General features: G+C 48.3%; 3 protein-coding genes across 3 annotated transcripts; 1 reads left to right on the plus strand and 2 right to left on the minus strand.

The window, feature by feature from the left end:
* Positions 1 to 1,118: 1,118 nt before the first annotated feature.
* On the plus strand, positions 1,119 to 12,916 carry LOC121444241 (aladin-like). Its single transcript, XM_041646042.1, has 16 exons — positions 1,119 to 1,366; positions 1,731 to 1,858; positions 4,322 to 4,377; positions 4,640 to 4,731; positions 4,849 to 4,895; positions 5,973 to 6,071; positions 7,127 to 7,270; positions 10,803 to 10,923; positions 11,143 to 11,267; positions 11,392 to 11,452; positions 11,587 to 11,677; positions 11,790 to 11,883; positions 11,958 to 12,025; positions 12,268 to 12,349; positions 12,458 to 12,542; positions 12,686 to 12,916. Exons 1-16 carry the CDS (start codon positions 1,244 to 1,246, stop codon positions 12,908 to 12,910), a joined length of 1,641 nt encoding a protein of 546 aa, XP_041501976.1. The 5' UTR covers positions 1,119 to 1,243; the 3' UTR covers positions 12,911 to 12,916.
* A 587-nt stretch (positions 12,917 to 13,503) lies between these two features.
* Myg1 (MYG1 exonuclease) lies at positions 13,504 to 20,566 on the minus strand. Its single transcript, XM_041646093.1, has 7 exons — positions 20,334 to 20,566; positions 20,079 to 20,191; positions 17,225 to 17,384; positions 14,341 to 14,493; positions 14,118 to 14,240; positions 13,831 to 14,012; positions 13,504 to 13,745 (listed from the first exon to the last, which is right to left on the minus strand). Exons 1-7 carry the CDS (start codon positions 20,550 to 20,552, stop codon positions 13,547 to 13,549), a joined length of 1,149 nt encoding a protein of 382 aa, XP_041502027.1. The 5' UTR covers positions 20,553 to 20,566; the 3' UTR covers positions 13,504 to 13,546.
* A 229-nt stretch (positions 20,567 to 20,795) lies between these two features.
* On the minus strand, positions 20,796 to 25,939 carry Pfdn5 (prefoldin subunit 5). Its single transcript, XM_041646094.1, has 6 exons — positions 25,793 to 25,939; positions 25,495 to 25,597; positions 25,176 to 25,207; positions 23,565 to 23,639; positions 23,390 to 23,495; positions 20,796 to 20,998 (listed from the first exon to the last, which is right to left on the minus strand). Exons 1-6 carry the CDS (start codon positions 25,862 to 25,864, stop codon positions 20,922 to 20,924), a joined length of 465 nt encoding a protein of 154 aa, XP_041502028.1. The 5' UTR covers positions 25,865 to 25,939; the 3' UTR covers positions 20,796 to 20,921.

The following is a 25,939-nucleotide window of genomic DNA, read 5'->3' on the forward strand; positions in this document are numbered from 1 at the left end:
GAAGTCAGGGATTGTGATGCCTCCAGAAGTTCTTTTATTGCCCAGGATTGTTTTGACTATCCTGGGTTTTTTGCTTTTCAAATTTAGTTGAGTACCGTTCTTTTGAGGTCTTTGAAGAATTTTTCTGGGCATTGAGTTGAATCTGTAGATTGCTTTTGGTGGAACTAGCTTTTGTAGACCAGGTTGGCCCCGAACTCACAGAGATCTGCCTGCCTCTGTCTCCCGAGTGCTGGGATTAAAGGCGTTGTGTGCCACCACTGCCCAGCAAATGAGTCTTTTTTCAAGCCTTTGCTATTGACATAATGTTTAAAATGAAATTCTGAGGCCTTTAGCATATTTCCAATACATAATTGATCAATTTCTGCATTCCCTTATGCTAGAGGATCTGGCAGTCCTGTCTGGCATCAGATGTGTATGTATATGAGACAATGCCTATTTCGGATACTTCTGCCTCATTGGCATTGCCAGGCAGGATCTTGTCATGTAGCCCATGCCGACCTTGTATTTCCTTTTTCCCATCTCCACATTCTACAGGCCGTTGAGTCAATATACCTTACCAGTGTCTGGCTTGGGTATATCCAGATCGTGTGTCATTTAGTACTGGTAGTTCAACAGTGCATTTGGGGGTTATTGTAAGGATTAGAAAAGCGTTTACAGTACTATACGCAGGAAAGTTTACTGCTTCTCCAATGTCTGTCTTTTTCTTTTCGGACTCCTTTGCTTGTGAACACTTGGTTCTGCAGGACCAGCACTGTTTCCTAAAGCCCGTTCTGACTGTCCTGGGAGGTTTTTCCTGAGTGCAGTGACGGGTGACAGTTCATATTTTCCTCGGACTATCCACGGCGTTGGAGGGTTTAGTTAAGTACTTTCCTAAACCTGGCTTATTTTGGACATTTTCCTTATTGAGTGGGAGATGCTGTTGGGGCTTTGGAGTTGGAAAAAAACAGTAGTCTGACAGGAACTAAACCAAAACCAAACCGCACCCCTCTTTACTACAAGCCGGCCCTGCGACGTGTCCCCTCCGGGCCGCTACTTCCGCTAGGAGTCGCGCCAGGAAGTTCCGGATGTCCGTCCTGAAATCTCACACGGAACTTTCTTCATTGCACTTCCGTTGAGCTTCGCGCTGTTGTTTGTCCTGTACGACTACCCGTCCGCAAACGAATCTAGCCCGGGAACTAAGAATCCAGGGAGAGCAGTCGCCAGCCGGGAGCTTTCGGTTCCACACGCCCTCCGGACTGGCAAGATGTGTTCCCTGGGGCTGTTTCCCCCGCCGCCGCCTAGGGGTCAAGTCACCCTGTATGAGCACAATAACGAGCTGGTGACCGGCAACAGCTATGAGAGCCCGCCTCCCGACTTCCGGGGCCAGGTGGTCCGAGTGGGGATGCAGGGCTGCGTCTGAGGAAAGTGGGGCTCCCACGGGAGAATAAAGAGAACGAAATGTACTTTAGGCCTGTAGGGGATGCCAAGGCATGTGAGGAGGTCCTAGAAGTGGTAGAGAGAAGGAAGGATGCGCTGAGCCAGGTCTCTTCTCATATCAGTCCTGTGAAAAACGGTTGGGGTTGCAGATAAGGGCTAAAGTTTGTTTTTCTGTTTCACAAGTGTTTCATTTGGGAATATGGGAAAGGGGCCGTGAAATCTCTTAGCCAAGGCCAGCTATGGATTGGAGATGGCAGGGGTTACCGGTAAGATCTGGGGAAGAGACTGACTCTTCTCCCATTTCTGAGGTATAGTGGATCAATCTTCCTGTCCTACACCTGACCAAGGATCCCCTAAAAACCCCTGGGAGGCTGGAGCATGGTACAAGAACTGCCTTCATCCATCACCGGGAACAAGTGTGGAAGAGGTGCATCAGTGTTTGGTGAGGCGAAGGGGTGCATAGGCTTGGTCTCCAGAGCCTGGAGGAGTGGGAGGCATAAGGGGTGCATAGGCTTGGTCTCCAGAGCCTGGAGGAGTGGGAGGCATAAGGGGTGCATAGGCTTGGTCTCCAGAGCCTGGAGGAGTGGGAGGCATAAGGGGTGCATAGGCTTGGTCTCCAGAGCCTGGAGGAGTGGGAGGCATAAGGGGTGCATAGGCTTGGTCTCCAGAGCCTGGAGGAGTGGGAGGCATAAGGGGTGCATAGGCTTGGTCTCCAGAGCTGGAGGAATGATGTCACCACACCTCTGCTTTGGGCTGCTCTTGAAAAGGCTGCTTTATTCAATCTCTATCTTCCTATCAATAACAGCAGAAATCATATCAGTTAGCCCATCTAAAACCCAAGGCTTTATCAGAAGCTTCATCTATTCCGAATGGCTTGCCTTGATTTCTGGTGGTGCTCTCAGCACCCACCTCATGCCGTTCATTATTTGTTTTGAGCTTTTATCCGAAGCTCAGAAAAGTTAGGTAAAGGCTGTATTGGTTCTTGCATACATAGGTCACATGTAAGAGCTGAAGCTGTGTTTCCTGGCCACCATTTTTAGCTGTGTAGCCTTGGAAAAGTTACTTAACTACTCTGTCCTTAAGTGAAACCTGTGTAGTATTAAATAGATGCCAAGATGGGCTGCAGAGATGGCTCAGGAGTTAAGAGCACTGACTGTTCTTCCCGAGGACCCTGGTTCAATTCCCAGCTCCCACATGGCTGCTCTTTGCTGTCTGTAACTCCAGCTCCAGGGGACCCGACACCCATGGCCAAACACAAATGCGTGTAAATTAAAACAGAGCCCCCTAAGTTAGTTGACATTACCAGATTGGGTTACAAAGCACTATAAAAAATAGATGCAAAACACTTAGAGGCCTGTCCTGGCACATACTAATCCCTTGAAATGTTTGCTGTCACTGTTGTCATTTCCGTTACCTGTAAGGAGTTACCACATAAATCGGGTGTGGTAGTGCACGCCTGTAGTCAGACACATAAACCCGGTGTGGTAGTGCATGCCTGAAGTCAGACACTGGGCAGGGGACCAACATGTCCTTCTTAGCTGTAATGTAAGATTGAGGCCAGCCCGGACTCCATGAGCCTCTCAAAACAGCCAACCAAATCAAAAAGTAAACAAAACAGAAGCAGTAGGATTGTGGTGATCGTTAAATTGGACTCTGGCACATTACAGGCATATTTACTGATCAGTTACAGCCAGCTTTCTCAGGTTTGCTCTTCCCCTTTTGCTGTCCTACTTGCTCCTCAAGTCTTACTCTGCTCCCCAGGTCTCTTCTCTATTCTGGAGGTTCAGGCTACTCCACCATTTTTTTTTCCCCTGGAGTCCTTAAGTAGCTTCTTAACTAATTCCTTTCTCCATTATGGACTATTCTAATTTCAAATTGACCTTTCTGAAATGCTTAAGACACTTGCTTAAGACACTTTGATGGGGGCTGGAGAAATGGCTCAGCGGTTAAGAGCACTGACTGCTCTTCCAGAGGACCCAGGTTCAATTCCCAGCAACCACATGGCAGCTCACAACTGTCTGAAAAACCAGTTCCAGGTGATCTGACACCTTCACACCAATGCACATAAAATGAAGATAAATAAATCATAAAAAAAGACAAATGATGATTTGTCATTCACTGAAAGTAAGGTTGATGCTCTCTTTCTCTCCCTTCCCCCTCCCTCCCTCCCTCTTATCTTTTTGAGACAGGATCTCATCTTAATCAGTATATAGCCCTGGCTGGACAGAACTCACTATTTAGACCAGGTTGGCTGAGGACTCTCAGGGTTCTTCCTGCATGCTGGAATTAAAGTTGTGAGCTACTACACCTGGCCAAGCCCCCAATCCCCACCACCCCCAATCCATGAGATTTAGTTGCCTCACCTGTAAGTGTGTAAGTGGGCAACCTGTCATTTAGGTTATTCTGAGAAATGAAAGGGCCAGCCAGATTGGGAGGCAGAGGGTAGGCCAGGCATGGTAACACACCCCTTTAATCCCAGCATTTGGGAGGCAGAGGCAGGTGGATCAAGGCCAACTTGCTCTACAAAGTAAGTTCTAGGGCAGCCAGGACTTTCCACTGAGAAACCCTGTCTTGGGGAAAAAAGCAGTATGTGAAGTGCTTGCTGCTTAGTTGCACTCATTAAACATACAGTACCTCCTGTAAAAAACAAAAGGAGGCCTCGTACTCACTGTGCTGCTAAGAATCTTGAAATTCTAATCCTCCAATTTTTACCTGCCCGGTACTGAATTACAGGCCTGTGCTACCACGCCTGACTCGTGCTGGCAGGGGCTGCACCAGGGCTTTGCTGATGCTCGGCAGGTGTGCACCAGTGCCACACCCACCCTCTGTGTGTGTTTGCTGAGTGAGACCTGTTAGGGGACTTGTGACAGGAGGAGAGTAACTGTTGTTTTTTTCTACTTATGAGGCGTGATGTGGGCCTCTTTGGAGTCCTGAATGAAATTGCAAATTCGGAGGAAGAAGGTCAGTACCCCTCCAGTCCCCTGTACTTGTAAGCTTGTCTCCTCTTCATACTTTCCCCAAACTCACCCTGTTAGCCCATCTCCCGTAGCCTGCTGTTTTCTGTCTCTTCTGTGTACCCTGGTGGGGGCCCCAGAGTGGGTACTGGGAGGGAAGGTGTCTAGGCCTATCCAGTGCTGGGCACAAGGATTAGAGTTTTGACTCTGTCCTCATCTAAGAACATGGCTAGTAAGATGCAATCAGAGCTGTCTCTCTAACCCCGCAGTGTTTGAATGGGTGAAGACAGCATCCAGCTGGGCCCTAGCTCTCTGTCGCTGGGCCTCCTCCCTCCATGGCTCCCTGTTCCCACACATGTCTGTAAGTTTGGCTTCCTCCCCACCTCCTTCCTTTGTAGGCAGGGCTGGGTGGGGTGTGGGAAGTGAAGGTGGAGGTGAGCTCCTGTGTATGCAGTCTCTTTCTGTTGTATTCTTACAGCTCAGGAGCGAAGATCTGATTGCTGAATTCGCCCAGGTAACTAATTGGTGAGTGTGCACACTCTGGCACCTGTGGGACAGAAGTTCTGAAGTTTGGAAATTCCTTTGGGGGGAGAGAGGTCAAGGCAGAGACTCCTTCATATTGTTACCTTGTTCTGCTAGTTTTAGCTCAACTCCCTTCAAGCTAGAGTCGTTTGGAAAGAGAGAACCAAATTGGCCTGTGGGCCAGTCTGTAGAGGTGGTTTTTCATTTTTGTTTTGTCTTATTTTTCTAGACAACTAGCTATCCTGGATGGAACTTGCTCTCTAGATCAGGCTGGCCTCGAACTCAGAGATCACCTCTGCCTCCCGAGTGATGGGATTTAAAGGTGTGTGCCACTGCCTCCTGGCAGTGGGGGTGTTTTCTTCATTGATGATTGACATGGGAAGGCCCAGCTCACTATGGTGGTCCTGTGATGTAAGACAGCAGACTGCAGTGTGACACAGTAGCCCATCCCAGCACTCAGAAGCAGATGGGTCTCTGAGTTAGAGGCCAGCCTGGTCTGTATCGTGAGTTACATAGTGAGACAGTGTCTCAAAAACAAAAAAGGCGGTAGTGGCGCACACCATTAATCCCAGCACTTGGGAGGCAGAGGCAGGTGGATCTCTGTGAGTTTGAGGCCAGCCTGGTCTACAGAGCGAGTTCCAGGACAGGCTCCAAAGCCACAGAGAAACCCTGTCTCGAAAAAGCCAAACAAAACAAAACAACCTACCTAGCCACCTACCCCACCCCCCCACCCTACTCCCCAGAAAAAAGCAGACTGAGCAAGCCAGCTAATGTTGCCACAGCACAGCCTCTCCTCCAGTTCCTGCTGCAGTCCCTAAGAGCCTTGGTTTCCTACCCTCACTGCTCTTGGATGCTGGGTTATAAGCTATAAGATGAAGTAAACACTTTTCTCCCCAAGTTGCTTTTGGCTGTGGTGTTTATCACAATAGTAGAAACCCTAACTAAGATGCTCCTCAGAAAGGAACAAAAGGAAAACTGAGCGTCCCTTTCCTGTGTGGGAAGGAAGAAGGGAGTCTGAGTAGCTAGGCTGTTGGAGGAGGAGGAGGTGCAGCTACTGTCTTCATGGTCATTCCCCCACAGGTCAAACTGCTGCTTACGGGTCTTTGCATGGCACCCTCACACCAACAAGTTTGCGGTGGCCCTGCTGGACGACTCCATCCGTGTGTATAATGCCAACAGGTGCGTGGCTGTGACTGTTCCCATCCTCTGCCCTTGGTGGGCTGGTCTGTAGAACTAGAACTGGTTGGGGACACTCCGTAATTGATTGTGTCCTTTCTATATCTAACTTCTTTTTTCTAAGATGGGGTCTCTGCTAATCTTGAACTCAGAGATCCACCTGCCTCTGCTTCCTTAGTGCTGGGATTAAAGGCGTGCGCTATGATGCCCAGTATATATCTTTAATCTTCTGCTTCTGTCCCATAATACCCCATGTGCTTGAACTCCTTTTTCCCCATGCGCTTGAACCATTTTTTAATTTTTATTATTATTATTTCTTTTTGATCAGATCCTGTGCTGAGGATCAGACCAGGACTTTGTATCGGCAGAGTACCAGAGTTACTGCTGAGCCTCGTCCTTAGGCCCGTGGGTCAGCTTTCTTCTGTGGGGTTTTACCTTTTAGTTCTGCTTTTTTTTTTTTGAGATAGGGTTTCTGGTTGTCCTTGAACTTACTCTGTAGACCCGGATGCCCTCAAACTTTCAGCAACCTGTCTTAGCCTGCCTCCTACCCTGGGATTAAAGGCGTGCCCCACCACACCAAGCCTGTTTTGACCTTCTTTTAAAAATTTTTTAAAAATTACTTATTTTTTATACTTTATTTTTACTTTATGAGCATTGGTTGATGGTTTGTCTGCATGTACGTCTGTGTGAGGGTGTCAGATCTCCTGGAATTGGAGTTACAGACAGTTGTAAGCTACCACGTGAGTGCTGGGAATTGAACCCTGGTCCTTCAGAAGAGCAGCCAATGTTTAACTTCTAAACATTCTCTCCAGCCCCTAAATTTTATTTTGTATGTGTTTGAGTGTTTTGGCTGCCTGTATGCCTGTGTGCTGTGTGCATGCAGTGTCTGTGGAGGTCAGAAGAGGGCAGCATATCCCCTGGAAGTGGGGATACAGAGTTGTGAGCTGCCCTGGCCTCTGAGCCATTTCTCCAACACCCTGTTTTATCTTTTCAACTGGACTCAGGTTCCCTGAGCTTAGTGTCCCTGCTTTGACTCAGTTTCCCTCTCTTTACTCTAGCACTATAGTTCCCTCCCTGAAGCATCGCCTACAGAGAAACGTGGCAGCACTGGCCTGGAAGCCCCTCAGTGCCTCTGTCTTGGCTGTGGCCTGCCAGAGCTGTATTCTCATCTGGACCCTGGACCCCACCTCCTTATCCACAAGGTGAGTTCTGGCAGCCTGTCTTGACCTGTCCTGTCCTGAGGGTCATTCCAGGAGCCTTTGGGGGTCTACAAGTTACCCTCTTCACAGCACTTCTAGGGTTGTGGAGAAGCAGATGTAAGGGCAGGTGGGTGCTAAGACGCTTTGTCTAGACAAAGGGACAGAACTTAGAGGTTTCTGGGATCATGGGAGGACATGTCTGTGGATCATACACTGTCAGAGTTATAAAGTAGAGTAGGGACAAATAGAGACCTGAGTAGAAACCATAAAAACTGTAACAACTGCCAGTCGATGGTGGCACATGCTTGTAATCCCAGCACTGGGAGGCAGAGGGTGGATCTCTGAGCTCAAGCCCAGCCTGGTCTACAGAGCAGGTTCTAGGACAGCCAGGACTGCACAGAGAAACCCTGTCTCAGGAGGAGTGGGGGATAATCTCCCTGAGAACTAAAAATAAAACCAGCAGAATTCTAAAATTGTGAATAAATAAAAAACCTTGTGTCCAGCTCCAGCTGTGGGAAAGCGAGGATAGACAGACAGACAGACAGAATGGACAGAAGTCTGGCGTGGTGACACAAGATGCTGAGGAGCTGAGGGCAGACTGAGGCAGATAAAGATGGTGATACACATCTTTATCCCAGCACCCTCTGTGAACTCAAGACCAGCCTGGGCAACATAGGGGACTGCTTATCTTGAAAAAAATTTTTTTAAAATATTTATTTACTTATTATGTATACAATATTTTGTCTGTGTGTATGTCTGCAGGCCAGAAGAGGGCACCAAACCTCATTACAGATTGTTACGAGCCACCATGTGGTTGCTGGGAATTGAACTCATGACCTTTGGAAGAGCAGGCAATGCTCTTAACCACTGAGCCATCTCTCCAGCCCATTATCTTGAAAAATAAAACAGAATTCTCTTATTCTCTTTCACACCTCGCTTTCCTCTGCCACCCGCCACTCCTGCTCACCCTTTCTGAGCTGAAGGGTCCTGATGTAACTTGGGCTGCAGGCATGGAACAAAAACAAAACAAAACAAAACATAAATGCTGGTGCAATCCAAGTAATTTCTTTTTTTTTCTATATTTATTTATTTATTTTTTTTAAATTTTTTTTAAAATTTATTTATTATGTATACATATTCTGTCTGCGTGTATGTCTGCAGGCCAGAAGAGGGCACCAGACCTCATTACAGATGGTTGTGAACCACCATGTGGTTGCTGGGAATTGAACTCAGGACCTTTGGAAGAGCAGGCAATGCTCTTAACCACTGAGCCATCTCTCCAGCCCCCCCTTTTTTTTTAATTTATTTATTTATTATGTATACAACATTCTGCCTCCATGTATGCCCGCAGGCCAGAAGAGGGCGCCAGATCTCATTTCAGATGGCTGTGAGCCACCATGTGGTTGCTGGGAATTGAACTCAGGACCTCTGGAAGAGCAGTCAGTGCTCTTAACCTCTGAGCCATCTCTCCAGCCCCCTGTTGTAGTAATTTTAAAGTCTTTTTAATTGTACAAAACATCGGCAGTATGGTAATACTGAGTCACGTGTCTTTGGTTGTCCATTGAGATAGGGTCTAAGAGCAACACTGAGCTCAAACTTCAGTCTAGGTGAGGCTGGCCTTGAACTCTTCCCCCCCCCCCCCCCCCAGTGAAAGGACAACAGGAGCATCCCACAACACTGTTTCCTAGGAAATATTTTTAAAGGTTTATTTTACTTTTATTTATTTATTTTTTTGGATTTTCCAAACAGGTTTTCTCTCTGTAGCCCTGGCTGTCCTGGAACTCACTCTGTAGACCAGGCTGTGCTTGAACTCAGAGACCGCCTGCCTCCGCCTCCCGAGTGCTGGGACTAAGGAGGTGCAGCACCACTGCTGCCGAGTTTTGTTTTTAATCTTATGGGTGTTTTGTCTATGTGTATATCTGTGTGACATGTGCACGCAGCACCTGAGGAGGCCAGGAGAGAGTGATGCACCCTGGACTGCAGTTACAGGTGATTATGAACCTCCATGTGGGTGCTGGGAACTGAACTGGATCCTCTGGAAGAGCCGCCAGTGCTCCTAACCACTGAACCATCTCTCCATACCCCTTCCTAGCAAATTAAATTTTTTTTTCCTAAAAAGAAGCCAGCAAAGTTTTATTGAGAAGTAGAGTAACTGTTCTTGTAGAAGGGAGGTTCTAAAGAAATGGGCTGCTCTTTTTTTTTGTTTTGTTTTGGTTTTGGTTTTTCGAGACAGGGTTTCTCTGTGGCTTTGGAGCCTGTTCTGGAACTAGCTCTGTAGACCAGGCTGGTCTCGAACTCACAGAGATCCACCTGCCTCTGCCTCCCGAGTGCTGGGATTAAAGGCGTGCGCCACCATCGCCCGGCTTGGGCTGCTCTTTGAAATGTTTTTATTTTAGGGATGGGGAGGTGGCTCAGGAGGGAATAGTTTCAGGGGCTTTTCTGGCCATCTTGGGCACTCCATACACATGGTCGCTGTTATACATGCATGCAAAACAGTCAAACACATAAAATAATAAAAGATTTTTGATCACGTGTGTATGTCACATGTTACAGGGAGCTCTCAAGCTGAGCTGGTTTGAGAAGATAGGTGCCCTTCACTGTAAAGATGAATCATGTCAGTGGCCCAGTGGGAATGGAAGAGCCAGGTCCCAGGGGTAGATGTCAGTTTACACACAGCTCTTTTTGGTAGACAGGAAGTTGTGGGCACATAAAGGTGGGAGATGTTCTGATAAGGAAAGGTGATTGGTGCTGGGATTGAGAACATAAGACCAGTGGAGGTGGGACCCTTGAGGTAATGTCCTTGGTAACCCAGCACAGTGACTCCAGCATAAGTCTCTTAGACTCACTGTCTGGGCAGTCTTCTGGAAATGGGACTGCAGCTTCTGCCTTTTCTGTATGTATCTCTGGCTGTCCTAAACTTGCTCTGTAGAGTAGGCTGGACTCGAACTCAGGGATTCAGCTGCCTTTGCCTGCCAAGTGTTAGGACTAAAGTCATGTGCCACCACCACCCAGCCAGCTTCTGACTTTTAATCCTGGCTCCTGCCCTGAAAACCACAGGTTCTCTGTAGACCTTCAGATTTAAACTCCAGCATTATCATTTTCCCAGCCTGAATTGAGGTTAGAGGCTATGAATTAGGGGTTCTGGTTTTCACTTTGTATTGTTTGGGTGCTGGCAGAGGCCAGAAGAGGGCATTGATCCGCTGTAGCTGTAGGTGGTTTTGAGTGTGTGTGTGCACACATACACACACACAAACACATTGAGTGCAGACTCCTGCCCTCGGAAGGAGCAAGTGTTCTTAGCCATTTACCCTCTGGCTGCCTTGGTGTATTTGTTTACCATCTGTGTTCTTGTTTTTTCAAGATGGATTTTCTTTTTGTAGCCCTCGCTGTCCTGGAACTTGTTCTGCAGACCAGACTGGCCTCAAACTCAAGAGATCCACCTGCCTCTGCCTTGCAAATGCTGGGATCAAGAGCATTTCCATCTCCCCCAACCTGTTATCATCTTTTTACCCTGTCCCTTTTGTTTATCCTGCAGACCCTCCTCTGGCTGTGCTCAGGTATTATCTCACCCTGGGCATACACCGGTCACCAGCTTGGCTTGGGCCCCTAGTGGGGGGCGGCTGCTCTCAGCCTCACCTGTCAGTGCTGCTGTTCTGGTGAGTGGTTCCCACCCCTCTGTGGTGGAAAACTTGGGGGAGTGAGATTGTCTCTCTTCACTTTATCTAGTGAAGGAGCTATCCTCAGATCTCACACTGAGGTAGCCAACATTGTAATCATAAACCGAGGTCTTCCCTAGGCCTTTGTGCATCGAAGAGGGTGGCCTGAGTGAGCTGATTGATAACACTGAGTTTCTACATCACCTCCTTTGATCTTAGGTATGGGATGTCTCAACAGAAATCTGTGTCCCCCTTCCTTGGTTCCGAGGAGGAGGGGTTACCAACTTGCTGTGGTCCCCAGATGGCAGCAAAGTCCTGGCTACTACTCCTTCAGCTGTCTTTCGGTGAGTGGGTGAAAAGCCAAGATTCCAGAGAAAGGGCACCTGACTCTGGGGACTGCAAGATGAGACAGTCCAGGTTTGAAGCATGAAGGCCCCAGGCTGTAATCTTTGTCTTTCTCTGGCACAGAGTCTGGGAGACCCAGATGTGGACTTGTGAGAGGTGGCCAACTCTGTCGGGGCGCTGTCAGGTAAGAGGGGCCTATGGCCCACAGACGTTGGGAGGAAGGGGATGTTAGTAGGCTTGGCTCCCCATCTCTGTTTCTCTCCTGCTGTAGTCCTCTTCCAGACCTCTTTTCTCCTGGCTTTTCCTTCCTGTCCCCAGACCGGCTGCTGGAGCCCAGATGGAAACCGACTGCTCTTCACTGTGCTGGGGGAGGCGCTGATTTACTCCTTGTCATTCCCGGACCCGTGTGGTGAGTTACAGCACTGCAGAGGGAGACAGCAGCCTGTAGAGTGCACCGGGGGTGAAGGACGCACGGAAACCTAGGAACCATCACTGCACATTAGAAACCTCTGCCCTTGCAGGGACAGAGAAGGGACACGTTGGAGGTGCGAAGTCAGCAACAATTGTGGCAGATCTTTCTGAGACAACAATACAGACACCAGATGGAGAGGAGAGGTGGGTTTCAGTGCCCGTGGGAGGAGGGGTGAGAAGTCGGGAGAGCCACACTGACTGCACCTGTCCTGGCACAGGCTCGGGGGAGAGGCCCACTCCATGGTTTGGGACCCTAGTGGTGAACGCCTGGCTGTGCTCATGAAAGGTAAGGGTAAAGAGAATGGGGCTTTGTTGAGACAGGGTCTCTGATTAGCCCTGGCTGTCCCAGAACTTACAGAACTTACTCACTGGATTAAAGGCATGTGCCATTACACCCACTAGAGAAAAGGTGCCTTTCTTAAGCCACAGCCTGACAGACTTGACAGCACCAGCGTTGTTGTTCTCTGCCCTTGCCTTCTGGGACCTGGCTTCTAGAGTTTCCTGTATTAGCGGAACCGTTTCTTACAGGAAACCCACGGGTACAGGATGGGACTCCCATCATCCTCCTTTTTCGAACTCGGAACAGCCCTGTGTTTGAGCTTCTTCCGTGGTAAGTGCTGAGCAGACGTGTAGGTCTGGCCTCCGCAGCCCGTCCCCACATACAGCTACAGAAACTTCCTGCTGCCCTTGGCCTCACCTCTTCCCCTTCTTGCCACAGTGGCATTATCCAGGGGGAGCCAGGGGCCCAGGCTCAGCTCATCACTTTCCATCCTTCCTTCAACAAAGGGGCCTTGCTCAGTGTGGTGAGTAGACAAGGGCTTGGCCGTGTGCGCATGAACATGCTCTGTAGGGTCTCCTGGATGGCTAGAGATCCAGTGGTTTGAGCCTGTCACAGGCCACTTCTAGGTCCATGCTCTTGACTCCTTTTCCTACCCGTTTTCTGCAGTGCTGGTCCACAGGCCGAATCGCCCACATCCCTTTGTACTTTGTCAATGCCCAGTTTCCACGCTTTAGTCCAGTCCTTGGCCGGGCCCAGGAGCCCCAAGCTGGAGGTGGAGGCTCTATTCATGAAGTGCCACTATTTACTGAGACACCACCAACCTCTGCCCCTTGGGACCCTCTTCCAAGACCACTACCTCCTCAGCCCCACTCCCCTCACTCCCACATGTAAATAAAGTCTCTGGGTTCTATTCATTTTCTAGTGTGTTGCTGGGTATAGTAGAAAAAAAGGAGTGGGGCCACGGGCCAAGACTGTACTGTCTCTTCCTAGCTACCTGCAAATTTGATCAAGTTATTTAGTCCTCAGATGGCTTCCTTTTTCTTGTTTTTTAAAGATTTATTATGTATATGGTGTTCTGCCTGCAGGCCAGAAGAGGGCACCATATCTTATTCTAGATGGCTGTGAGCCAGTATGTGGTTGCTGGGAATTGAACTTAAGACCTCCGAAAGAGTAGCCAGTGTTCTTAACCTGTGAATCTCTTCTGCCCTTTATTTTTTAAAGATTTAATACTTATGTGTGTGTATCACATGTGTCCAGTGCCCACAGAGTCAGTAGGGGGGTTGGATCTTCTGGACCTGGAGTTATAGACAGTTATGTGAGCCGCTGTGTAGGTGCTGGGAATCGAATCTGGCTCCTCTCCTAGGGCAATAATACTCTTAACTGCTGAGCATCTGCCCAGCCCACTGACGGCTGTCGGTGTTTGCAAAGCTGAGAACGCTAGGGCTGTCCATAGGATGCTGTACTTACTAAGTCTGAGAAAATGACCGGGCTGGTAGATAAGGGCCTGGGTCGGTGAGAGATGAAATTTTATTGGACTACAGAATTTGCAAGGGGTGTAGTTGCTGGGTGCTGGGCAAGAGTGGCACGGGCCATGTTTAGGGCACCTTCTCGAGTGTGGTGCCCACCAATGAAGCCACTGGCATGGACGAAGATGCAGCCAGGGATCCCACTGACTTGGTCCAGGGCCTCATCCCGAAGTCCTCGCCATGGCTCTGGCAGGGGCAGCCTATGTAAGAACAAAGGGAGGCATGAGGAGACTCCAACAGTGCTCAAACACCTGAAGGTAGGCAGGGTAGTTTTGGGGGACTCACCGGCTTTGAAATGAGTGAGGCTCCTTGGGTACACATTGGACTCGCCACTGTCCAGCCTGATCAGTGTAGATAACAAAGGTGATGGCTACTGGTGGGGACAGCTCAGATTCTAGGTGGTAAAGATGCTCTTTCCAAGGGCATCCGCCTTGTGCAAGTTCCACTATCTTCCCACTTGGGTCCACCTGAAAGGGAAACAGTATGTGGCTAGGTCTATGTAGGAGCAGAAGGCCCAGTTGACCAGATGGCCCAGAAGCATCCCTGGCCCTCAGGCCACCTGCCCAGTTTACCTTGAATCGCTGGGCCAGGGCCTCTTCTACCAATGCCCGGGCTGGCAGCCAGCTATGCTGGTAGAAATTCAGTCTCTGCAGAAACTCTTCTTGTACCAGGTCCATTGCACGCCTGAACCCTGCCTGGGAATGGTGAAATCACAGAACATGATCCCAGGCCTTGGATGGAAGGCATCTGTCCTTCCTTTGTCCTTGAGTTCTACTGTGACGCAGGCCAGCTCACCTCAGTGTCTTGGTTGGGCTGGTTCCAGGTGGGATTGAGCCGAGCCACCCGAGCACTCAGTGTAGTGGTCAGTGCATACCGCGGCTCCCCTTCTTCCCACTGCGAGATCCCATTGTCCACTGCGTCTACCTCTTCCACGAAGTTCTCATACATCTAAAGCAGCAGCGGGGAGGTAGGCTTGAGCATACCCATCATGGTAAAGTTGGTATCGGTTTCAGAGTGCAAACACTTTCTCACAATAGCCCCGAGTGTCTCACCATTGACCAGATGGGAGGAGGGAAGACAGCAGCTTGGTGTTAGTTAGGACTGAGATTCAGGTCACTCGAAGATATATGCCCAGGGGGCTTGCTGACTTTATTTCATTGAAGTTTTTTATATATTTTGTGTATGGGTGCTCTGCATGTACACCTGCAGCCAGAAGAGAGCGCCAGACTTCATTACAGGTAGTGAGCCACCGTGTGGGAACTGAACCTCTGAAAGAGCAGCTGGGCCAACCTTCCAGTTCTCATAACAAAATTAGCTGGGCACTGTGGCACACATTTAATCCTAGCACTAAGGAGGCAGAAGCAGGCAGATCTCTGGCCTGCTTGGTCTACAAGCCAACCTGGTCTACATTATGAGTTCCTGGACATCCAGGCCTACATAATAAGATCCTATCTCAAAAAAAAAAAAATTGTTTTGCTTGTATGTATGCCTGTGCACAGTGTGTATGCCTAGTGCCAGTGGAGGCCTGAAGAGGGCATCAGATCCCCTGAAACTCACAGATGTTTGTGAACCATCATATGGATGTTGGAAACTGATCCTGTCCTCTGGAAGTAGATCCTGTGCTCTTTTCCAGCCTGGCTATGATTTTGAACAGGGATTTCAGTTCCTATGTACGATTGTGGAAATGGATTCCTGGGCCAAGGAAGGGAAGAGTATGTGGGCTAAGTAAGCTGCAGAGCAAATGAATGAGACAGAAGGTCTGGCAAATACAGTGGGAAAGAGCTGAGACGTAGGGCTTTGAGATGAGGCCATGTGTTTCAGCTTATACAATACGTACCATGTGTTATCAGCATATACCATTATGTTAGGAGCTGCAGCATTTGAGTTTGAAGGAATAGTAGAATACACCTCAAATCCTAGGGCAGAACCAGCATAAGCTATTCTTGACAAACTCCCCTACAAAATGCACTTCCATACTAGTCCCATGCGGGATGTGTAGAAAGAGCACTAGTCTCAAAGAGAATCGAAAAAGTTAACTTCTCTCTGCACAGCACCCCTTGTCTGTACCAAGCCTTGATAGTCACTTAAAACTGGCTAGCCGGGCGATGGTGGCGCACGCCTTTAATCCCAGCACTCGGGAGGCAGAGGCAGGCGGATCTCTGTGAGTTCGAGACCAGCCTGGTCTACAGAGCTAGTTCCAGGACAGGCTCCAAAGCCACAGAAAAACCCTGTCTCAAAAAACAAAAAAAAAAAACCAAAAAACAACAAAAAAAAAAAAAACTGGCTAAATCAGCTACTTAGAAAACCCATCAGCAGAGGAAACAAATGACCCCAGTTGTTTAAAGCCTTGCCATTCCCAAAACTGTTACCCTAGTCACTACAAACGGGAGCAGATGCTGGAGAACTAAGCTTGAGGCCTGAACTCAGCAGCCTACCTGCAAAGTGAACCTCGGGGTGACGGAGACTGGATGGATCTGAGGGTTGACCAGTGAATTTCACAGGAATAGGGTTAAGTGTTGTCCTTGGTAGTGTTTGGCCTGAACTTGGAGATGCTTCTGCAATCTGTCCCTTTCCTCCTGAGCCTGCCAACTACTGAGCACCAGTGAATTATGGAGATACTGAGAGATGTACGATACATCTCTGAGCCCAATGCCTTTGAGTATAAGCAGCCTTATCTGTTTAGTTTGGTCAGGTTTTTGAGTCAGGATCCAGACTGGCCTGGAACTCAAGATCCTCCTGTCTAAGCCTCTCAAGTGTTGGGTGAAGTGTGTATACCACCACGCCTGGAATAATTGGGTTTCTTTTTTTTTCTTTTTAAATATATGGCACAAAAAAGACTAGAAAATGCTGCTTTCAAAGTCCTTCCCCAGACTAGTGTGGGAATGTACACTTATAAGTCCCGACTTAAGAGAAGGAAGCAAGCATACTGCTTAAGTCACAAGTTCAAGACCAGCCTGAGCAATATAGGCAGAACCTATCTCAAAATAATAAAGTAGTAAGACCCCTTTCCTAAACACTAATGTCCAGTCCTCTCCACTCCAGGACATACCTGATGGGGAGACTGACTGTTGGGTCCCTTTGGTGGGCTGAGTAAGAATGGCCCCTATAAGCTTATATATTTGAATGCTCAGGCATTAGGAGTGAGGCTACTCGAGAAAGGTTAGGAGGTGTGGCCTTGTTGGAGGAAGTCAAAAGACAAGCCTTGCCTGCCCACCTGGATGTAGAATTCGCAGTTACTTCTTCAGCATTATCTGCCTGCATGCCAATATGCTCTCCACCATGAGGCTATGGACTAAACCTCTGAAACCATACACAAGCCCCAGTTAAATGCTTTCTTTTCTTTTCTTTTTTTTTTTTTTTTTTTTTTTTTGTGTGTGGTTTTTCGATTCGAGACAGGGTTTCTCTGTGGCTTTGGAGCCTGTCCTGGAACTAGCTCTTGTAGACCAGGCTGGTCTCGAACTCACAGAGATCCGCCTGCCTCTGCCTCCCGAGTGCTGGGATTAAAGGCGTGCGCCACCACCGCCCGGCTAAATGCTTTCTTTTATAGAGTTGCTGTGGTCATAGTGTCTCTTCACAACAACAGAACCGTGACTAAGACAGTCCCCACAATCAATAACTGGCAGGCCTAGTCCAGTGCTGCATCACCTGGCCAGCTGGGTGGGGTGTAGACAGTCCCTACCTTGTCATAGAGGGTGTCCACCACGCTGTCCTCTTCACTAGTGCCCAGCAACTGGGCCAGTAGCTTATGCCCGAAGTGCAGATAGACAAGTCCCGCACTGCTCAACTTCGTCTGCCATGGCTTCCCAGGGCACAGGGAACTCATGGTTTCTGTAAAAGTCCTGAGGAGCACAGGGAGGGGCTGCAGTGGAGGAGCTGGTCCAAAAGTCTAGTGTGTGCGCAAGTTTATATCCTGGGTATCAGCAGGATGGGAAAAGGAAACCCACTCGAATGATGTTGGCTTTTCCTCCAGTGCCAACATAGGCCTTGGTTGAAAGTTCCTATTCCTGCATTCACTCAACAACGGCTGGAACTCATTGCTTACTGTATGCCAGGCTCTGTGTTTTGCAACCTAAGCTCCTGTCCTTTACAGTTCGCGTAGGGACGGCAAACAGCAGCAGCTGTGGTTCACAGGACCTCGAGGACCCGACCTCCAGGTGCTCAAATCCTTTATGTAAAACGGGACAGTGTTTGCCTAGAAGACACACATATCCTCCTGTATATATATTTTTTAAAACATTTTTTTATTTATTATGTATACAGTGTTCTGTCTGTCTGTATGCTTGCAGGCCAGAAGAGGGCACCATGTCTCATTACAGTTGGTTGTGAGCCACCATGTAGTTGCTGGGAATTGAACTCAGGACCTCTGGAAGAGCAGTCAGTGCTCTTAACCTCTGAGCCATCTCTCCAGCCCTCCTGTATATTTTTTGTTTTGTTTTGGTTTTTGGAGTCAGGGTTTCTCTGGGTAGCTCTGGCTGTTCTGGAACTCACTCTGTAGACTAGACTGGCCTCAACTCAGGAGATTTGTATGCCTTTGCTCCCAAGTGCTAGGATTAAAGGCATTTGATACCACAACCGGCTATAAAATTTTTCTCTTAGGACTGGAGAGATGGCTCAGTAGATAAGACCACTGACTATTCTTTCGGAGGTCCTGAGTTCAATTCCCAGCAACCACATATGGCTCACAACCATCTATAATGAGATCTGGTGCCTTCTTCTGGCCTAGCAGGTATACATGCAGACAGACACTGTGTAGATAATAAGTAAATAAATTAAAAAATTTTTTTCTCTTGATGGTAATTTTTTTTTTTTTTTTTTTTTGGTTTTTCAAGACAGGGTTTCTCTGTGTTTCAAGACAGGGTTTCTCTGTGTAACAGTACAGTCCTGGCTGTCCTGGCTTTGTAGACCAGGCTCAAACTTGCTCACAAATGATGACCTTTATCATGATCTTCCTGTCTTTACTTCCTAAGTGTTGGGGCCCTATTCTTCCACCTGTGTCTTTTCTTTTTCTTTTTTTCAAGACAGGATTTCTCTAGCTTTGGTGCCTGTCCTGGAACTAGCTCTTGTAGACCTGGCTAGCCTGGAACTCAGAGATCGGCCTCCCAAGTTCTGGGTAAAGGTGTGCACCACCACTGCCTAGCCTCCTCCTGTATCCTTTCGATCATCTCTAGATTACCTGCGATGCCTAATAGGATACAGATGTTAGGTAGGTGGGTGTTATACTTTAGAGACAAGGAAAGTCTACATTCCGTGCAGATGCTCTTTACTTACATATTTCCTTAAAAAAAAAAAAAAAAAAAAAAAAGAAGCAGCAGCAGCAGCCAGGTGGCACACAGATTTAATCCCAGCACTCGGGAGGAAGAGGGGGTGGATCTCTGAGAGTTCCAGGGCAGCCAGAGCTACAGAGAAGCCTCAATACTGCAAACACAACAGAAGGGAGTACATTTTCTTTCTTTTTTTTTTCTATCCTTTCTGTAACATTGGGGCATCCATCTTCAGGGAGTACATTTTCTTAAATTGGAAGGGAGAGTTGAGAAATTTTGAAGGTGGGAACATGAGGAAACAGGAAAAGTTTATTCTCTTTTAGGAAAAGTGGGGATGCTGACCGAAGTGTGAGCAAGGGTTTGAGGGGTGGGAGAAGGGTGACAATCATGCTGTGGTTAAGAAGGGGCTCACTTCATTTTTGTGATACAATGCCAAACAGAGGTCAACACAGGATCAACATAGCTTATGGTCCACCACAGCAGAGATGAGGCAGAAGCTTACAGAGCAAGTCACATCTCACCCACAGGCAAAAGCAGAGAAAAAACAGGCACATGCATGTTTCTAGTGCTTGGCTTCCTTCTGACTCATGCAGGCCAGGATTTAGTGCCTCCCACTCAATGCCCACAGGCCAGCCTGATCTAGATAATCCCTCACTGAACCAATTCTAGGTGAATGTCAACTGAAAATTAAAACTAGCCATCACGGGGCTGGCAATGGTAAAGAGCTGGCTGCTCTTGTTAGAGGCAAGCTCAGTACCCTACATCCAAGAGACAGCTCACAACCCTCCTTAACCCCAACTCCCGGGCATCCTGACACCTCCTGACCTCTGTGGGCGTCAGTCCACTTGGTGCAGACATAAATGCAGGCCAAACATCCATACACATAAAATAAAAAAGCAGCCGGTCTGTGGCGGCGCACCCCTTTAATCCCAGCACTCCGGAGGCAGAGGCGGGCAGATCTCTGTGAGTTCGAGAACAGCCTGGTTTACAAGAGCTAGTTCCAGGGCAAGCTCCAAAACTACAAAGAAACCCTGTCTTGAAAAACAAACAAAAAAAATAAAAATAAAAAAGCAAAAGGTCCTTGAATTAGAAGGACTGAACTGCCTGCTGCAAGGCCAAGGGTTAAAGCAGGGGAGGCCTGTGGGGGTTTCAGTCCCAGGGCGATTAAGGGCGATTCAACGATGAGGCAGCGATGAACTTGTGCATTTGAAGGAGGGACTGCAGCACAAACGAAAGTTAGGAAAGCCAGAGAGCAGGTGTATGTGAACTCACCTCTGGTGATGATCATAACGGTGTCTCAGAGGGTTGTACTCGCCACCCACATCCACCACGATGTCACACGAAGCCAGTTTTTCAGGGTCCCGAGTCCGCACAATTTCTGCATCCTGCAGACATAGAGGGGCTGTCAGGCAGCAGTCAGAGGATTGAGGCTGGGTCTCTAAGGGGATGTGTCTTGGGGAGGGTCGTGCTCAGGGGAAGCAAACACTAGAGGGTACCCAGCCAGTTAGGTTCGCAGGCGGTCCGTACCCTGTACTCGGGCAGGAGGCGGAGTAAGGCGCAAGCCAAAGCCTCGTCGCAATGGAAGGTGCCGTTGTGCGTCCCGATTCGGGGTGGTGCCATGGGGCTGCAGCGAGGCCTTTTAGGGGGCGAAACGGACTCTGAACCGAGCATACGACGCTGGGTTTGGAGAACTGACCGCAGAGGCAGCACCAGTGATAGAATACCATGCAGGAAACGAAAACGCATACGGTTCCCTCCACTGGAAGGTCGACCCGGAAGAGGAAGTGTCTAGTGCAGCTCCACTTCCGCCCGCAAGCCGTCCCACGGCAACCCAGAAAAAATGCGTGCACTTTCTTCCCGTTTCTGAGAGCCCAAGGTGGAACCTCTAAAGGCAGTGTAATTGGCCCATTTTCGGGTTCTAGGCAAGAGCACTCCCTCTGGACACTCCTCGTTCATCACCCGACCCTTTTTTAATATAAGAGACCACCATTTGCCCAGCTGGCACATTTATTAACATTAAACACAACTCTTCCCAGACACCAGTAGGCCACTGTCCACAAAGTCTCAGGCCCCTTGAAACAGGGCCCTTCACTGCTTCATCTCCGCAGCACGTCCTCACGCCTTGGCCGTAGCCTGCGTCGCTCCCAGGGCTGTGAGCTGCTGGATCTTCTGGCTCATCATTTCCATGACGGCTAAGAAAGGAGGAGCAGAGTTACAACCCAGGGGGACTATGCCGGAGAACCCAAGACGGGGAACACACACACTCCCTGCACCGGGTCAGTCAGTATGCTAACCGCTGCAATGTGGTACAGAATGAGACCCTGTCTCAAAACAAAAACAAAAAGCCACCAACTCCCCTGACTTTATAAATCAAGATCAGCTTCCCATACCCTTTCCAGTTTGACTTAGTTGGTGTGATTGGATCTATGCTCTTTTTAAACTTCCTGGAGGATTCCTGTGTGCAGCCACTGTGGTTGTGCTAGGGTTTCCTTAGAATTCTGCTGCGTTTATAAGCACTTTATCCCAACCATGAACAGATTTCTTCTCAATCACTCAAACCCCAAATCACCCATCAGGACACAAGAGAAAAAGAAACATCATTGTTGTTAAGACAGCACTCGCTGGCATTTAACTCAGAGCTCCACCTGCCTCTGCCTCCCACTCCATCCACAGAGACATGCTTTTAACCTGGAGAAGATACCTCCAAGTTTTACATTACAACCCATGTTCTTTTTTTTTTTAAAGATTTATTTATTAATTATGTATACAGTGTTCTGCCTGTGTGCATACCAGCACCCCAGAAGAGGGCACCAGATCTCATTGTAGATGGTTTGTGAGCCACCATGTGGTTGCTGGGAATTGAACTCAGGACCTCTGGAAGAACAGTCAGTCTTCTTAACCGCTGAGCCATCTCTCCAGCCCAACCCATGTTCTTTCTTTGAACTCGAGTGTGTGTTTATCTATGTCCACCACTAGACATATGTGTGAAGACCAAAGGAAAACATGGAATCTTATCTTACTTTCTCATTCTCTGTCTATTCCTGAGATAGGGTCTCTCACTGAAGGTGAAACTCACCCAGCCAGTGAACTCCCATGATCTATTTATCTCTGTCCTATTAGCACTGAGGTTACAAGCATTTGGGTCATGCCTAGCTGGAGATTTGAACTCAAGACCACTGAGCCATGTCCCCATAGTTTAAGTATTAAATTTTTAAATGTTCCTATTCGTGTGTGTGTGTTCATGTGCACTTGAGCATATGCATGTGCACCATTTTCATGCAGGAGTACAGAGGTCACATCTCCTGGTACTGGAGTTTCAGGTGGCTGTGAGCTGCCACAGATCTGAACCTGTGCCTTTGGGAAGCAGATTAAATGCTCTTAAACCACTGAGCCATTTCTCCAGGCTGTTGTGTTTCCTGAGACAGGATCTTGGCAATGTACTCTAGTCTGGCCTCTACCCTGGAATCCTCTTGCCTTAGCCTTCTGAATGCTGAAATTACAGGAAATCCACCACATACTGCTGGATTACTCATTTAAATGGATAGTATTATACATGAATTATGTCAGTGTATGTGCATACATTTAAATTTTATTTATACATACATATATATGCATACATATAAGTAAATATTTTAGGTTTTCTTGTGTGTGTGTGGTTTTTTTTTTTTTTTTTTTTTGGATTTTTCGAGACAGGGTTTCTCTGTAGCTTTTGGTTCTTGTTCTGGAACTAGCTCTTGTAGACCAGGCTGGCCTCGAACTCACAGAGATCTGCCTGCCTCTGCCTCACGAGTGCTGGGATTAAAGGCGTGCGCCACCACAGCCCAGCGGTTTTCTTGTGTTTTTGTGGTGCCCAGGATTTAATCCATGACATTTACATGGTAGGAACTTTTTTTTTTTAGAGAGAGGGTTTCCCTTTGTAACAGTCCCAGCTGTTCTGGACTTGATTTGTAGACCAGACTAGCTTCAAACTCACTGAGTTCCCTCTGCCTCTGCCTCCCAAGTGCTGAGATTAAAGGCGTGCGCCACCACTGCCCAGCATGCTAGGCACTCTTACTACTGAGCTATATATCCCCAAGCCTACACCAATTATGTCTTTTTGGAGGGGAGGGACAAGAGTTTCATGAAGTCCACAGTGGCCTTGAACTGACTATGTAGTAAAGATGATCCCCCTGCCTCTTCTCCTAAGTGTAAGGATTAAAGTGTATACCACAAAACCTGGCTGCTGTTTTTCTTTTGAGACAGGGTCTTGATATGAACTCTTGATTTAATCTCCCCAGTTTTGGGGTTACAGATGTGTGCTGTCACGTCCTATGCAATGAATATTCTTTATCACGGCAGAACGGGTAGGAAGTTCCCTGGGAGTCTGGGAGACAGCTTCACAGCTAAGAGCATTTGCCAGCCGCCTGGTGACGAGAGTTTACTCTCTAGAACCCAGGGTGAAAGGAGAAAACTGATCCTGAAAAATTTCCTCTGACCTCCACACATGCACCACGGCGCTCATGTGCCCCACCCCCACCTCCCAGAGACCGAAAGACAGACAATAGATATAATTTTACAGAAGAGGCGCTCTGGGCAGAACTCACCTTGCTTCATAGCGTGCTTCTCCTGCAGAGCTGGCTGGATTTTCTCCATCTGCTTGGTGAGAAAGTCTATCTTCCTTTTGAAGAAGTCCTTGGCATCGTCAGCTGTCTGCAAGATCAGAGGTAAAGGCAAGAACACAAGGAGACCCTGCCCTCCACGCCCTTCTCACCGCCTCACCTTCTCCACGTAGTAGCCAGTTCCCACATCAATGAGCACGTGTTCCACGTCATGGAGCTTCCCAGGGACATACATCTCAGACACAGGGGTTAAGAGAAAACTAGCCCAGCATGAGAAAGGTTTGTCAACCAGAGCCATTAGCCCAAAGTCTCCTTTTCTAAAACAGCTGCAACTTTTTAGACCAAGGAACAGAATGCTCCTTGTGAGGACAATAGAAGCTAGAAACTTTCTTGTCCTGATCCCACACCTCACCCTTGGAGGAGTTCCTGGGTTTCCCCAGTAGTCTTTCCAGAAAGACCAGAGCAAATGCAACCATGCTTTCCAAAGGTTCTAGAACCGTCCAAGTGGAACGCCAACCATAAATCCTGATGGATCATTACAAATTCTTAAGCTTTGTTTTTAGATTGCATGCAGTGCATCAAGGGCATGGCTGGCACTGCACAAGTCAGAACAGGTTCCTGCCTCATGCAGCTGCAGGAACCAAACCCGGTTCTCAACCACTAGGCCGTCTCTCCAGCCTTGGGTTATTACTTTCATGTTACACTTGCTAGTTTTGTGTATATGTTTTCACATGTGTCTGCCAGGGAACATGTGTAGAGGGTGGGAGTGGTTTTCTCCTTCCACCATGTGAGTATTGGATGTTTCTGCACATTTTTACCCACTAGATACTTTGCTTAAATTTGTTTTAGTGCATTGGTGTGAAGGCATCAGATCCCCTGGAACTGGAGTTACAGACAGTTGTGAGCTGCCGTGTGGATGCTGGGAACTGAACCGAGGTCCTCTGGAAGAACAGTCAGTGCTCTTAACTGCTGAGCCGTCTCTCCAGCCCCATACTGATATTATTTTAACTTAGACATTCTTCACACATTGCTATTTTTAGGTTTTTCTTTTCGTCTGTCACTTCATGGATGAGCACTTTCAACAGATGGAAATAATCTAGGTTTCTTATTGAATGTAGTTTTGGAATGAGGCACAACTAAGCTGAAACTAACAGAGCCAAGTTCTCAATTTCAATGTCCTAATGTTTTCCTATTGCTTCAGCCAACTGCCAGCTTTATCTCCATGTTAGATCAACATCCCCACACAGCAGAGACAATCGTTACACTTCAATTCTTTTTTTTTTCTTTTGTTTTTCAAGACAGGGTTTCTCTGTAGCTCTGGAGCCTGTCCTGGAACTAGCTCTTGTAGACCAGGCTGGTCTCGAACTCACAGAGATCTGCCTACCTCTGCCTCCCGAGTGCTGGGATTAAAGGCGTGCGCCACCACCGCCCGGCTACACTTCAATTCTCCACTGAATTCTGATAAAATATGAGAGAGACACTGGTCCTAGTTAGACAAGAGAACTATGAAGTGTGTATGACTCTTTTTGTTTTACAAGCCAGGGTTTCTCTGTGTAACAGCCCTAGCTGTCTAGAACTCACTCTGTAGACCAGGCTGGCTTCCAGCTCAGAGATCCGCTTGCTTCTGCCTCTCAATTGCTGGGATTAAAGGTGTGCGCCACCATTGCCTGGCTATAACTGTTCTTAAAATCATTGTGTTACTTATCAAAATTCTCCCCGTTTGTGGGAACTGAAGGAGAAGGCAAGGTAGCATTTCCTGTGGAAAGGATACAGAACTCGTCAGTGGGACCAGTAATTCTTTTCCTGTGAAAGTAATGAAGACAAACAGCTGGGGAAGGCTGGCCACTCCCACGTGAAGACTTTAAGGGGAGCTCCAACAGGACTCAGTATCCAGACAGTGAAAAGAACAGCAACAGAGATGACGGAAGCTGCGGAATGTCTTGCGCATTTGAGCTTTCCGTAGGCAACATGCAGGGGCTCGTGTGGCTACACACAGTACGTAACCGATAGTTTTCTCTAAGGAAAACTGGATTAGGAAGAGGCGACAGAGAAGACGGTTCCCCAGGCGCCCTCACCCGCCTAACCCATACCCTCGTTGTTCTTGTTCAGCACGTTCAGACAGTCCTTGGCTTCCACATACTTGGTCTGTACCACCTTGAGCTGAGCAATGGACGTGGACAAAAACTCCACTTCCTATAGAAGCCAGGAAAAACGGTCAGCTTGGTAACCCGAGAGAGATGTGGGGACGGCCAGAGGGGGCGGGACCTGGGACCGGATAGGGGTTTCCCTGGGAAAGGAAGCCTCCCCCAGCGGGAAGGCGCGGGGACGAGGGACTTCACGCGGCCGGAGGACGTGAAGCCCGAGGAAGGTGCTGGCTCCGGTCCTCACCTGGTCCAGCTGGTTCTTGAGCATTTCCAGTTGTGGCAGATTCAGCTCCGTGATGTTAATCGACTGCGCCATGTTGGGAACTACCGGAGAGGAAGCCGGCTAGGCGAGCGGCGCTCTAGCCAGCCGCGGCGTTGGCTCTGTGGTGCC

Source organism: Microtus oregoni, unplaced genomic scaffold (assembly GCF_018167655.1).
Source record: "Microtus oregoni isolate MIOR12 unplaced genomic scaffold, Mior012 000118F_ref0000498, whole genome shotgun sequence".
Classification (NCBI taxonomy): Eukaryota; Metazoa; Chordata; class Mammalia; order Rodentia; family Cricetidae; genus Microtus; species Microtus oregoni.

Coding starts and splice junctions, on each gene's coding strand:
- LOC121444241 (XM_041646042.1), top strand. CDS start 1,244: ATGTGTTCCCTGGGGCTGTTTCCCCCGCCGCCGCCTAGGGGTCAAGTC. Junction 11,453..11,586: donor CTCTGTCGGGGCGCTGTCAG/GTAAGAGGGGCC, acceptor TCCTGTCCCCAG/ACCGGCTGCTGGAGCCCAGA. Junction 11,884..11,957: donor ACACCAGATGGAGAGGAGAG/GTGGGTTTCAGT, acceptor GTCCTGGCACAG/GCTCGGGGGAGAGGCCCACT.
- Myg1 (XM_041646093.1), bottom strand. CDS start 20,552: ATGCGTTTTCGTTTCCTGCATGGTATTCTATCACTGGTGCTGCCTCTG. Junction 20,192..20,333: donor GCCTCCTGCCCGAGTACAGG/GTACGGACCGCC, acceptor CTATGTCTGCAG/GATGCAGAAATTGTGCGGAC. Junction 14,494..17,224: donor TGGACACCCTCTATGACAAG/GTAGGGACTGTC, acceptor CTGCTGCTTTAG/ATGTATGAGAACTTCGTGGA.
- Pfdn5 (XM_041646094.1), bottom strand. CDS start 25,864: ATGGCGCAGTCGATTAACATCACGGAGCTGAATCTGCCACAACTGGAA. Junction 23,640..25,175: donor TGGTCCCACTGACGAGTTCT/GTATCCTTTCCA, acceptor CCTGTGTCTGAG/ATGTATGTCCCTGGGAAGCT. Junction 23,496..23,564: donor CTGGCTACTACGTGGAGAAG/GTGAGGCGGTGA, acceptor CTGATCTTGCAG/ACAGCTGACGATGCCAAGGA.